Raw genomic sequence first — 12,396 nt, 5'->3', positions numbered from 1 at the left:
TATACTGCAGGGAGATAGACAGACGCTAATGTTCTCGGCGACGTTCCCAGAAGAAATTCAGCATCTCGCTGGTAAATTTTTGCACAACTACATTTTTGTGACCGTCGGAATTGTTGGCGGTGCATGCTCGGATGTAGAGCAAATCTTCTTCGAAGTTGATAAATACCAAAAGAGGACCAAATTGATAGAAATACTTAATGAACAAGGTTGAATATAGATAATACGTTATGTAAACGGCAATTTATTAAACTGTTTTTAGGTTCCGATAAGAGAACGTTGGTTTTCGTGGAGACTAAACGCACCGCTGATTTCCTGGCTTCATTTCTGAGTGAGAATAACATGCCGACTACTAGTATCCATGGAGACCGCTTACAGAGGGAGCGCGAGAAAGCCTTATATGACTTCAAGACTGGTTCAAAACCAATTTTGATCGCTACAGGTGTTGCCGCGCGCGGTTTGGACATCAAAAATGTCCACCACGTGATCAACTTTGACTTGCCCAGCAGCATCGACGAATACGTTCATAGGATTGGTAGGACGGGGCGCGTCGGAAATAGTGGAAAAGCTACAAGCTTTTACGAGTCAGAAGTGAACGGACCCATTGCAAGCGCATTGGCTAGAATACTCCAACAGGCTGGGCAGGAAATCCCCGCTTGGCTAGGCTCCGCCTCGATGGCAGGTGACTTTAACAAGTTTGGAGGAACCGATGTACGAGGTGACAATTTTGGTGCGCAGAATTACGATCAAAATCCCGTGGAGGAAATTGAAGAGGAATGGTAATTCCTTATTCATACGTTTATCATTTTATAGAATGAACTTTATATTTAGTTCCAAAGGCTGTTTGTTGATTTCCTATATATATTATATTTTCTATATTGCGTTTATTATTCGTGAAAGTTAGTTTTATATTTACGTTTTTGTTACTAGTTTCAGTATTTTTTATCTCCCCAAAGGAGTTTACTTATTATATATTATAATATGACAATAGCAACGTCTAATTTTTTTTTTAATGTCAATAGAATATTTGTTGCGTTTTTTAATCGTTAAATGATGGTATAATACTGTGATTTAAAAAGAAATAGTATTTAAGATTTTTTACGAACATTTTATCAACATTGCATTTGAATGTTTGTATTGAGAAGTTTGTTATTTTTGCATTGAAATACATATTTAAATGAGGCCGTGCCTAAATTCGTTTGTTTATTTCTTACATCAAAAGTGATTATGAAACTGCTCACAATTTTATTAATCTGCAGTTTTGGACGCTGCTTTCCAAAAAAGGAAGATGAGTTTCATAATTACAAGAGGAGTTATTTCATTAAGTCCCATCCTTTTTTAAAGCAGACACGTTTATCCAAAGAAATGCTCGACTTGATGAGGTCCAAAGACGCTCCCAGAAATAAACGGCAATACTTGCTCTACCGTCAGAATGTAATAACACCACCTACAAATATAAATTCGATACAAATTTCGGACATAGTAAATCCCGTGCAATTTGTTACAAACAACCAAAACTTGGATAATGTGTTAGGTTCTTCACCTCAATACATAGTCATACCAGCTCAAGAACCTGTTAAAAATAGTGTCGATAATATTATGGCCGGTGTTGCAAGTATGTCCAACATCCAGATACAGCCTACATCCGCTCCGCCGTCTGAAAACAGTAATGTTAACGATTTAATAACTTTAGCGGCAAATTCGGCGATTCAGACCGAATTGAACTTTAAAAATCTGATTATGACTCAGTCAACTGCAAATCTACCTCGGCTATCATCTCCCACTGAATCCACTCGTCCTTTGGTATTCTCCACAAATCTGAATACTCCTAAGTCTATTATAAACCCATCCCGAGCATTGCCAAACTTGGTGATTCCAATTGGAGAGGATATTAAGAATTTGATGAAGAAAACTGTAACGAATCCAATTCGTGTTCGTGCAAATATACCAGAAGGAGAAACATGCGAAGCTATTGATAGATCCTCTACAGATAAATCGACCACCAAAGATATGAAGTATAATGTTAATTTTGTTATGCCCATGAGTCTGACGACGCACTCAACTGTGAATAATTTCCCGTCTGCAGATGGTAGTGGTAACACGAGTAGCGTTGAAGATACTTTGGCGGCAATAAAAACAGGAATCGGACAATTAAAATATGGAAGATTCAACGGAGAAAAAGAAGGTTGATGTTTGCTTTATTTAAAATCTATTATTACTCTTCTATATTAAATTGTAAATATAAAAAGTTATATTAGTAAATTGAATGTTTAAAATTAGGTATGCCTTGTTCGTTAAAAGGCTCCTGGAAATCGGCGGAAGCTGGTGTCCAATTTAACATCACGGAATTGAAGGAAGGGGGCGAAGTTGACGTGCCAATTCGTGCACTCAATGACCAAACTGGGTTCTTTAACCAGAGTTCAGATTGGGCTGTTTCAGTACTTATTCCATTCCCCAAGTTGAGTCTAATGATAGTCACTGCAATACATGAAAACACCCTGCATATGGCTACATTTTCAGGTAACATTAAGAACAACAAAACCCAAAAGTTTCATTTCGAGATTTACATTCTGCAGGAGAATGTCGTATTTGCGATGGACGAGAATTTGTCAGCGGTCATTGGTTGCTGGTGAAGAACGAGTCCAATTGTGAGGACATGAACAGAGGACAGGAGTATTTCGGAGACATTTGGACTAGATGTGGTTAAGCGTTTTTTTTTCTTTAATGATATGAAAATGCTCAACTTTATTGATATTATTATATACGTTCTCTAATAAGTGTGCATTAGTAAGTAGCCCTAATAATACTTAATTTCCTTAAAACCTAATAAATAGCAAATTTATATATAGATATAAACGTCAATGTAAAACAAAAATAATCACAATATATCCGCGACCGCCTATAAATTAATTTATCTAAATAAAAAAAAAGATTAACCAATGTTGGGGGACGCAAACGTTAGCAAGAATGACGATGAAAAATAAACAGAACAAATAGAAGGGATGTTGAGTTTCAATGATATTTTAGTCAATTGAATCCTCTAGAGCGAATGGCAACTCTTCGGCTTCTGTAGCCGTTTCTGTGGGTTGACCGTTTCCTCCATCGGACCCACCAGCAACATTGGATACAGTCAACATCCGTTTTGATGTTTCCGGTTTCTGTTCGCTCATTGTCTCGTTCCAATCCACTTGCTCGCTCGAAGGGCACTCGAAATGTACACAATGGAATACCTAAGCAAAATTATATTTTTTTTTTAAATCATTAAATATATTATATAAAAGTGGACTTGCTTCATTTGCAGTATTCCGAGTTCCGACGATTCGAATAAAAACAACGGGTTTCGGGGGGAACGTCACCACTTGCCAAGATTTGCAGTTCTCCCTCGTTCGATCCACCAAAACTTCCCAGTCCCAAATGTTAACGCTAGATTCAATGTAATAGCTATAACTTCTGTCATCACAATCCCAAAGGAGCAATCGCAAACTCGAAATAATGTAAGGTTGACCTAAGATTAAACAAAAAAAAGATAATAGTTATCAATTACTATTAGTACAAACTTACCTAATTGTATTAGGATGACACCGGATCCTAATTGATGACAAGTATATCCAGAATCCAAATTATAATGTTTAGTGTCTCCATTTAACAGTGCATTTTTAGACCGCGAAACACCTTCTATAACATACGCACTTTTGAGCAGAGTCGCCACATTATAATTAGGGCAAATAATGTCGTCAATCAAAGTGGGGATGTTCTCTTCGTAGTAAGCCTCGAATGACACCAAGTGAAATACTTTGTTAACGGTATTGTGGGTTCCCACAATTTTTATGTATTGCACGACGCGCGTGTCAAAATACAATGTTTGCCATGAACGGCACGCACATTTTCTGTAATCTACGACCATTGCCCAGTCTTTAAGTTCCATTGAAACCTCAATATAATAGGAATAAGATCTAAAACATTCAATAGAAATAAAGCGCCGATTGTAAATACGATTTTGTACCTTAAATCTTTATCCCACAATAGCATCTTGATGTGATTGATGATTGAAGGTTTTCCCAGTCTAACTATAATGCACTGATCGCAACCAGCGCCAATAGCATGTCTTGTATATCCTCTCTCCAGATCATAGTTGTAATGATCTCCGTCCAGTAAAGCTTCCATTAGCTCTCCAGCTATCACCTGTGAACCCATACTCTGGCAAGCAACATTTTCGTCAACCACTAGAATAAAAGATAAGTTGTGAATTGCTACACAAAAGACTTATACCGATTATTAACTTACATAATTGACCACGATATGGTAAACTGCTAATTCTAGAACTCGTTCTTTCAGCTATTGCGTCAAGGAGCGTGTCAGGTTTAACTAGTTTGGCTGGTCTAACAAACGCTAGTAAATCGGTGACCGTCATTAATGGCAACCTAACACAATTCATCACGCGATCATTGTAATCGCGGTTAACATTGCACCAAGCGCTGACGCCTTTAAATATATCTACTTCAGGCGCATAAAAGGAATCCCTCTCTAGCAGCTCGACAAGAGTATCTTGCGATAGTTGCGTAAACGATTCGTGGACCAAAATCTCTGTGGCATGTTGATCAAAAAATCTTCTACATACTTGCACTAACTGCTCCAAACCGTAAAGTCTTGCTGTGTCAAGAATGGCGCACACATTTTTCATTGCCAAAAGCTGTTGGAGAATATCTGAAATTGCCTTTTCCAATTCTCTAAAGCCATATTTATTTGCTAAACCTAGTGTATCCAATATTACTTCCTCTTTCAATATTCTCCAATACATATGACCAGAATAAATGTATTTTAATAGAGTTTTGAAAGCTTCAAGTGGAGCATCACTGAGTTCAATTTCACTCTACAAAAATATACATAAACATTTCATTATTTTGCATTTTTCTTATTATCTTACTTGATTGGACTCCTTTAAACCACCATATAATAATGCTCGAAAATAATCACTCCGTGCTGCTAATATTGCCTAGAATCATTCAAATCAAATCACACATTGTACATAAATAATAATCAATATTAGCCATACTTTATGAGCATATAACTTTTGGTTTTCAACAAGAAAAGTTACATCCGAGTAATCAGGATTCATGAATAGGCTTGATAGGTTGTCTGAGAGTTGACTTAAATGCTCAATGTCTCTTAAGCGGGTCGCATTTCCACCACCACTGTTTGCAGGGGTTGAAACCACCTGCATACTGTGATTACTACTCATCTAAAAAAAAATATAAACAAATGTTAATAATAATATCAGCCAAAATAGTTTGACACTGCCTACAGTTTGATTAAGCAAATTCTCATTAGCTTACTTTGTTCTTTTTTTTTGGTAATCCGAGTCGTATGCCAATAATTTTCTCTGCGTTCTCTCAATCAAATAACTCTCTACAAACACCACATACAAAAATAATAACTAATAATTAACCTTCAAAACAAACTATCCGCCATCTTCAGATTTTTACAATTGTTCGTGTATGCATCCATCATATGCCCATATACTTGTATCTTGGTATACAACCAAATTAACATCAATAATTGCATGTAATTGGAGGACGCTGACTTTGGTACATACATTCAAATTTTAATTAATTTAAAATAATTAATAAGTAAACAAAATGAAGCTAAGCTCAACGAGAAATGTAACAAAAAGAAATGTATGCTATTTGTATAAATATAATATTGTAAGAATATTCTAAGATATTTTTTATTATACTTGCACACAATAATTATTTACACACATTTTAATTGATCTTTTTTGTTCAAATCTACTTCTTTTCCTATTTGGTTTCCATTCGGATCAACGCACCTACATAGTCCACGTCTGCATTGTATTTTATTATAGTTTCCATTTTTCAGACACTCTGGTTTTTCATTTCCTTGTATGATCGATAGAGCGCGAGCACAATCTACCGAAAATATCAAATTAAAATATAATAATTCATAAATTTCTGTAGTTCAGATCTTACTGCAGTTCATGGTCTTTGCTAATTTCTCATCCGTCACCAGATCAATTACATAATCCTCCATAGTGATGCCTTCAGGAGTTACGCAATACTGCCTGAAATAAAGAGAAGTTAGTATTCGCAAGTTTGTAAAACGCATGCAGTTGCCTCTTACTTTTTACCATCGCTTTGAACTGGTGCATAGTATCCATCCAATTGGCATTTTGGATAGACAACTCCTACAATATCATGACCCATCAATTTCAATTCAATAATATCATCCACCTTTCTCATCAGCACTTCCTCACATACTCTATAATAGTAGTTTTCTATGTGCGTATCATTTTCGACTGAAACAATTATTTCAACATATTGCAATAACGTAATTTGTTTTTTATTTGACTCACAGCAAGGTAGAGTTTTTTGGGAAATTCGCGTCATATTTACTAATGAAAGTTTCGGAAAGGTGGGCTTTCCGTCATCCGAATCCACGCACAAACACTGCTTCCCTATGCATTGTATTGGATCGTAACTTCCATCCGATTTACACCTCATATGTTCGTGCCGAAGAAGGGACTGTCCCATATAGCGAGAAATAGTGTCGTGTGCTCTGGAGCAATGACAATGCATCTTGTAACTTGCTAAAGACGTGAATGGAATTTCTCCAAAAATGCGATCATTTTTTTCGTTAACGCAGTAGCAACTAGCAAAAAAATATTTAATTAATTATTTTTGTTTAATAGAAACAAGTGAAACTCACATTTCCCCAGGAATACACACGTAGGGCTTAAATAGTCCATCGGGATCACAGTTTGGTCTCAATTCCATATGTCCTAATTCACCAACTCTTCTTCGATAATCGTAGTCAGCTTGTTTGTTGGCGCATTCAGATTTCACTAAAATATCGTAATTCAAATATTACAATATAAATATATTCCCTATATACGAATACTTTCTAAGCATTTATATTCATCATACACATTTGTCTTGCAGTATAAACCAGGACCGCAAATGGTACTTGGAACAATACTGGTTTGAGTTCCTACTGAACAACTTTCATCTTCTAGTATATTTTCAAGGCAATATTTGCAGCAATCGCACGGACCAGGAAAAGGCAATTTGAGACCGTTGTGCGTTTTGTTCTGTATATGGCATCCATCTGGAAGACCCGGGCAACCCACTTCTGCCACATATTTCTAAAAAGCAAATTATTTAAAGAAATTTATTATGGCTTGTACTTTACGAGCTTACAGTACAGAATTCTTCTGAGCAGAAGAGGTTCTGAGCCCCGGCTATGCCTAATATCGAGATAAGTATAAGGATCATCATTTTGTGTATGTACACACTTACACTAGCCTTTAAACTGGAACTGATACTAGAGGAAATTCGATTAGATTAAATGAAAAGATAAGGTATTTTACTTTACGAGGAAATAACTCACAAATAAATTTATTTCGAAATTGATTACTCTTTCTTTTCTTTATCAGATTACAATAATATACGATATATATAATATAAAATTTTTCATTTGTTAATATGTATGTGTGTGTATATATATATATATAAAAAAATATATTTTCATAGAATTTCCATATAACTATAATCCTCTCTAAATAAACTAAAGCATATTTGGTCCAAAGTAAACAAATAAAATGTATTATTGCAGCATAGAATCTTAAGAGTCGTTGGTTGTATTTAATCTTATAACCGAAGCGCACAAAAGATTGAGAACAGAAAAGAACTTCAACTGAAATCGAAATTGTCAATGACGTTGGTGCCGAGTTTGTTACATTCAACATTGTCAATTATCGAAGACAACATTCCTTCTACTTCTGTCACAGCATTCTTCAATTGAAAATTATCAACATTTCCCAATGATTCTAGAAATAAAAAAATAAAATACATGTGAACATTTACATATATCAATTGAGCAATCTTAATCGTAGCTAGTTAAGGGCAGAAGATCAGATTTGCAATGACAATATTATTAATTAGAAGAAAAAATGTATATAGAAAATATTGTCGTCATCGGATCTCCAGAGCAAGCGATAAAAAATTAATAAATGTTAATTCTTTTACCATCCAAAGAAAAGTTGTTGGCCAGTATTTGTTGCAATTTTATCAATGCATCGTCGAGATCAGTTTGTACGGGTGGTGATTTCTCAGCTAAACAATCGGAGTTCGTTGGATTGTTGCCTCCTATCCACGTGCTGATATCTTTTATCGAATAAGGCATGCTGCTGTTGTACTCTTTACATGATTTATCTAAATTGAAGGATGGTATTTTCGAAAGTCTCGCTTCCGGTTCTTTAATCTCCGGTTTACTGGATATGGGACTGAAAAATTCCAAATCTTTCAAAGCTCGGCTTCCTGATCTTCCGTTTTGCGGCATCGGCGTCGATTCCAATTGGCTATTCGTAACGCATGGAAGTGTTGGTTTCGAGTTTAAATGTTCCTGAAAAAGAGTAGGTTAAAATTATGGTTATTCGAAAAGTCCATAAACATTTACTTTGAGAACTTTCAATTTGGAGATTTGCGTGCTGACGTGAAGCCTATGCTCTTCTAAATAACGTTTCATATCCTTTTCAGTTCTATTTCCAAGAAGCAGCACTTGCTGTAAGTCTCTGTTCTGCATCTCAAGTTGTCTAATGATGAGCTGCAATTGATTCAGGGGCGGTTCCTGCGGCTCCATATTGACTTCATCTTTGACTAGATCTCGGAATAGTTTAGCATCGGCTACGCCGACTATACTGTCGTCATATTTATGACATCCCATGAACTGGCACAGTCTCCTCTTCAGATCGATCGCCTGACCACAGTACTCCTTCATGGAGTGGTAGATCTTGTGGGTATGGCTGACGCGACCCTGGAAAAAGCACCTTTGGCATTGGGTATATCTGAAACATTTGCCGCATCTGTATTTAAGCCCTTTGATGGGCGAGATCTTGCACACCGAACATTTCGCATTGTGGAACACATTCTGTGCGGCATTCAGTCGGTGCACAATTGGAAGCCAGGTTAAGATTGCAGGTGTTGACTCGAGCCACCCAATGAAGGTGGATTCGTTAACACCGACAAATCCAGGTGTGCTGTTGAAGCAATGCTCGACAGCCGATGCTACTAATTGAGTACCAAAGTTCAGACTTTCGTTCAGGTATTCGGTCAACTTTGTCATCTTCGTCATCACCGTTTGCAGTTTCATGCGAGTGACGCAGTTGTTGTGATCACAGCAGAGATTAAAAATAAATTTATACAATTCCAATAATGGGCAGCCACTCATTAAAGCCAACACTAACTTAATTGACGTCACATCTATATTGAATTTCCTCTCCCTGAAACGTAATTATGGTAATTATTATATTTGCATATCTGTATTTATTTGCACAAAGCAAAATACATATACAATATCAATTATACATACTTGTCATAGATGTTGTAGAAGAAGTTAAGTGCCAATTCACATATAAAATCCACATCAAAGTTTAAATGATTTTGGTTCTTTGTAGCAAAGTATATGTCAGATAACACAGCTTCCAAATCACAGCTCTCCAAACATAATGTTCCTTCTGTTATACCTAGCCTGTGCTTCTCAAACACACCACTAATAATCACCAGTGAAACTTCATTTACTAAAACATTAATATAAATATTAATAATTAATTATTATACTGTATACTTATATAGCTTACAATACAAAGATTGTTGAATGGCTTGGATTTTTGAAGCGACACGATAATTAGCATATTTTATGAAATTACAATCATCTATTCTTTGCTGAATTTCAGTATATTTCGGATTATCCCACTGCTTTGTATTATCAAGTTCACTAAAACAAAAGCAACAATTATTGTAGATTCATTAAGAATAACATCAACATCTCGAATCTGCATTTTCAGTGAAAACAAACTGAATTACATACTTAACATAAAAGGGAAAACCATTTTCATTCTCGACTTTTCTCCACGACGAAGACATCACTTTCTTAATAAATATTATCTTAATGCACCGCTAAAAAAACCGTATTTGCTTAGAAGCAAATTAACATTTCAAGCAAAGCCCTTTTTCACACACCGGTTCACACCCCCTCGAAAACAAGTGCCATCACCAACAGGTAGAAGAACAGGTGCAAACATAACCTTCCGGAAAGTATAATCTCGCACTGATTTCTTCGTTTCACTCGTCGTTTTTTACAGTTCTAGATTTAAATCATCCAGATTAACGTGGATTCAACGGATCAAAGATAACAATTATGAATGTAATAACAAAATATTTGAAAAATCAAAGCAACAAAAAAAACCGTTACAAATATTTATTTTAACGACCATTGGTTGGTATTGCTGAAACTCCACGAATTTTAACGATGTTTCTCGACTTTCAAAGTTATGCATCGCTTACTATTTTTTAATTGTTACAAACTAATAATTATTATTAAAAAAGATGTAAATGTTACGGTAAAAGTACATAATCGGTAAATGTAAGTTCAACTTACATTTACCCATCATTTCCAGGAAATATATTATATAGGTTTATATAGGTAAATAAAATATATAAGTTAGTAACACATTGTTTGCTGGTGACCTAACCTAAGGCATTCAGTCGGTGCACAATTGGAAGCATTATTATTTTCAACTTTTACCGATATACGTAGGTAAATGTTAACATTTACCGGTAAAAGTAGATATGTGACGCTGCTGTAAGATTTATACTAACGTTTACCTACAAGGTCGGTAAACATATACATTAACCGATTATATACTTTTACCATGACATATACAATGTTCATACTCCTATACATAACTTCTATAAAAAGCACAACAAATAAAATTAGGTGAGCATTAATTATTGGTTAAAGTTACTTTTTTATAAGATGCAGAAGAGTAGTACAATATATTTCTTGAGTATTTGATCAGTTTACATCTGTTTAAGATATTCTATTTCATTTTGTGCTCAATTTAATTGAAGTTTAAGAAGTAACTCTTCTCTAGTTTTTAATATATTTACTATAAAAGTGTACATTATAAATTGTATCTAAAATAATTTGAATTATTTCGAAATGTAAGTGTGGGGTATTAAGATATGATGAATGAAATTTGTTTGTGTTTAGAAACGTTTATATTTTTATTATCATTAATAATTTAAATTTCCGTTTCTGAGTCATCCGATAAGTTAACAACGTTGTCATAATGAAATGATCTTTCATGAACTTGATTTTCGACAATATCGCCCGTTTCCTGAAACTTGCAAGGATGCATTCCGTCATAAGTACTATTCATTCCGTTATCAGGGTCATCTTCTATATTATCCTTTTTGCTGAAATAATACAATTAGTGAAGTTGAAATAATCTAAAAGTGCGAATGAGAGATACTTTTCAATAAACGCTTTGATTTTGAAGTAGTTAATACTAAACAGTATTCCTATTATAATGATAATAATTAGGATGATTATAGCCATTGGAACGGCCCAGCCAATCATCGTTTCACTATATTCTGGTAATCTGTAAATGGAAAACCTGTAAGGTTTCAACTGAGCTTCGTAATGTTCCCACATCTGTTCCAAGTGTCCAGCTTTCAGCTCGTATCCGCGAGACTTATTTTTGGCGCTCACCGAAACAGCAAACCTGATCTCGACGCACTCATCATTGCGAGGCCAATTGTATGGGCATGCTTGCATCTCAGCCAATGCGACATTGCTTGAACTAACAATCATATATTATAACAGTAAATTTACATTTCGTTCGTCTATTACTCTATTGGTGCATTCAATTCAATATTGTTGTTCTTGCAGTATTCAGTTGCCATATCAGAAACAGCAGTTTTAAACTGTTTCTGTAAAGGGTTCTTCTTGTACTCTTCATTTTTATAACCGGCGACATTTACTGTGATGTGTACCTTATCGCCCGGTTGAGGATCTGGCCACAACGTGGTGCTGAAAGGATTTTCGGTCGTCGTTATAATGTTGGTTCCTAAAACGTGCTTATTGAGGTCCAAGTTTTCAAGAAGAAATATCAACGAACTCACCAATTCTTTGATAACTAATTTTAAATTTATTTAAATATAGATTTGTAGAAGTCTTCAATTTTACTGAAAACGTATTTGTTGCAATGACAAAACTTTTTTTTTCCTTCATCCATTTGTGCGTGAATACCACACCTTCCCCATCGCTATCCTCCAACGTACCTTAAGTATACTAGTTTATTTAATAATTAGTTTAATATAATTCCATCAAACCTGCTTTAATCAAAAGATAATTCTTATTTACGTCCACATCTTCGACCGTTATTAAGAATTTATAACCATACTCTTGTTCGCACGTGAATTCATAATCCTTTAGTGTATTTTTAGTTACTACCACAACTTCGTCATTTAAATACGCACACTCATTTACAGCATATGCGTACCCATTTAGGGAAAGTAAGAACAGAAATATACGAATCAA

At 35.1% G+C, this 12,396-nt stretch overlaps 5 protein-coding genes and 1 pseudogene across 6 annotated transcripts in view; 2 read left to right on the top strand and 4 right to left on the bottom strand.

The window, feature by feature from the left end:
- LOC108562615 (ATP-dependent RNA helicase vasa) overlaps positions 1 to 891 on the top strand; it is a 2,618-nt gene extending 1,727 nt beyond the window's left edge. The window contains exons 7-8 of the mRNA XM_017921023.1: positions 23 to 206; positions 260 to 891. Coding sequence (XP_017776512.1) covers positions 23 to 206; positions 260 to 780 — 705 coding nt within the window. The 3' untranslated portion in view covers positions 781 to 891. The remainder of the gene's footprint in view (positions 1 to 22; positions 207 to 259) is intronic.
- Positions 892 to 2,279: 1,388 nt separating this feature from the next.
- LOC108562602 lies at positions 2,280 to 2,720 on the top strand (annotated as a pseudogene).
- Positions 2,708 to 5,474, bottom strand: LOC108562597 (BTB/POZ domain-containing protein 9). 2 transcript variants are annotated; one of them, XM_017921000.1, is made up of 8 exons: positions 5,300 to 5,474; positions 5,051 to 5,236; positions 4,922 to 4,990; positions 4,282 to 4,867; positions 4,001 to 4,220; positions 3,559 to 3,950; positions 3,288 to 3,502; positions 2,708 to 3,227 (listed from the first exon to the last, which is right to left on the bottom strand). In XM_017921000.1, exons 2-8 carry the CDS (start codon positions 5,234 to 5,236, stop codon positions 3,021 to 3,023), a joined length of 1,875 nt encoding a protein of 624 aa, XP_017776489.1. In that variant the 5' UTR covers positions 5,300 to 5,474; the 3' UTR covers positions 2,708 to 3,020. The 2 variants fall into 2 exon arrangements, with proteins under 2 accessions (XP_017776489.1, XP_017776488.1); XM_017920999.1 differs by having other exon boundaries at positions 5,331 to 5,474.
- A 241-nt stretch (positions 5,475 to 5,715) lies between these two features.
- Positions 5,716 to 7,296, bottom strand: LOC108562600. Its single transcript, XM_017921002.1, has 7 exons — positions 7,212 to 7,296; positions 6,913 to 7,156; positions 6,721 to 6,856; positions 6,368 to 6,663; positions 6,136 to 6,310; positions 5,985 to 6,076; positions 5,716 to 5,924 (listed from the first exon to the last, which is right to left on the bottom strand). Exons 1-7 carry the CDS (start codon positions 7,287 to 7,289, stop codon positions 5,749 to 5,751), a joined length of 1,197 nt encoding a protein of 398 aa, XP_017776491.1. The 5' UTR covers positions 7,290 to 7,296; the 3' UTR covers positions 5,716 to 5,748.
- Positions 7,297 to 7,509: 213 nt separating this feature from the next.
- LOC108562599 (dystrophin-like) lies at positions 7,510 to 10,250 on the bottom strand. The gene is made up of 6 exons (XM_017921001.1): positions 9,880 to 10,250; positions 9,650 to 9,786; positions 9,382 to 9,589; positions 8,470 to 9,292; positions 8,040 to 8,415; positions 7,510 to 7,840 (listed from the first exon to the last, which is right to left on the bottom strand). Exons 1-6 carry the CDS (start codon positions 9,933 to 9,935, stop codon positions 7,704 to 7,706), a joined length of 1,737 nt encoding a protein of 578 aa, XP_017776490.1. The 5' UTR covers positions 9,936 to 10,250; the 3' UTR covers positions 7,510 to 7,703.
- A 777-nt stretch (positions 10,251 to 11,027) lies between these two features.
- On the bottom strand, positions 11,028 to 12,011 carry LOC108562601. Its single transcript, XM_017921003.1, has 4 exons — positions 11,979 to 12,011; positions 11,707 to 11,923; positions 11,327 to 11,656; positions 11,028 to 11,270 (listed from the first exon to the last, which is right to left on the bottom strand). Exons 2-4 carry the CDS (start codon positions 11,757 to 11,759, stop codon positions 11,096 to 11,098), a joined length of 558 nt encoding a protein of 185 aa, XP_017776492.1. The 5' UTR covers positions 11,760 to 11,923; positions 11,979 to 12,011; the 3' UTR covers positions 11,028 to 11,095.
- Positions 12,012 to 12,396: the final 385 nt, after the last annotated feature.

Source organism: Nicrophorus vespilloides, unplaced genomic scaffold (assembly GCF_001412225.1).
Source record: "Nicrophorus vespilloides isolate i.1.1-1 unplaced genomic scaffold, Nicve_v1.0, whole genome shotgun sequence".
NCBI classification, from domain to species: domain Eukaryota; kingdom Metazoa; phylum Arthropoda; class Insecta; order Coleoptera; family Silphidae; genus Nicrophorus; species Nicrophorus vespilloides.
Note: the sequence above shows the minus strand (reverse complement) of the source record. Positions and strands in the feature narration are given on the sequence as shown.

Excerpts from the sequence above, each read along its gene's own strand:
- LOC108562600 (XM_017921002.1), bottom strand. The coding sequence starts at position 7,289 with ATGATGATCCTTATACTTATCTCGATATTAGGCATAGCCGGGGCTCAG. Across the intron at positions 6,857-6,912 it reads TGAATATAAATGCTTAGAAA|TGAAATCTGAATGCGCCAAC; the intron begins GTATTCGTATAT and ends ACGATATTTTAG. Across the intron at positions 6,077-6,135 it reads GTTCAAAGCGATGGTAAAAA|GCAGTATTGCGTAACTCCTG; the intron begins GTAAGAGGCAAC and ends TCTTTATTTCAG.
- LOC108562599 (XM_017921001.1), bottom strand. The coding sequence starts at position 9,935 with ATGTCTTCGTCGTGGAGAAAAGTCGAGAATGAAAATGGTTTTCCCTTT. Across the intron at positions 9,293-9,381 it reads TTCTACAACATCTATGACAA|GGAGAGGAAATTCAATATAG; the intron begins GTATGTATAATT and ends ATTACGTTTCAG. Across the intron at positions 7,841-8,039 it reads CAACAACTTTTCTTTGGATG|AATCATTGGGAAATGTTGAT; the intron begins GTAAAAGAATTA and ends TTTTATTTCTAG.
- LOC108562601 (XM_017921003.1), bottom strand. The coding sequence starts at position 11,759 with ATGGCAACTGAATACTGCAAGAACAACAATATTGAATTGAATGCACCA. Across the intron at positions 11,657-11,706 it reads GAATTGAATGCACCAATAGA|TTCAAGCAATGTCGCATTGG; the intron begins GTAATAGACGAA and ends TATGATTGTTAG. Across the intron at positions 11,271-11,326 it reads ATCAAAGCGTTTATTGAAAA|CAAAAAGGATAATATAGAAG; the intron begins GTATCTCTCATT and ends GTATTATTTCAG.
- LOC108562597 (XM_017921000.1), bottom strand. The coding sequence starts at position 5,236 with ATGAGTAGTAATCACAGTATGCAGGTGGTTTCAACCCCTGCAAACAGT. Across the intron at positions 4,868-4,921 it reads GTTTAAAGGAGTCCAATCAA|AGTGAAATTGAACTCAGTGA; the intron begins GTAAGATAATAA and ends ATATTTTTGTAG. Across the intron at positions 3,228-3,287 it reads CTCGGAATACTGCAAATGAA|GTATTCCATTGTGTACATTT; the intron begins GCAAGTCCACTT and ends AATTTTGCTTAG.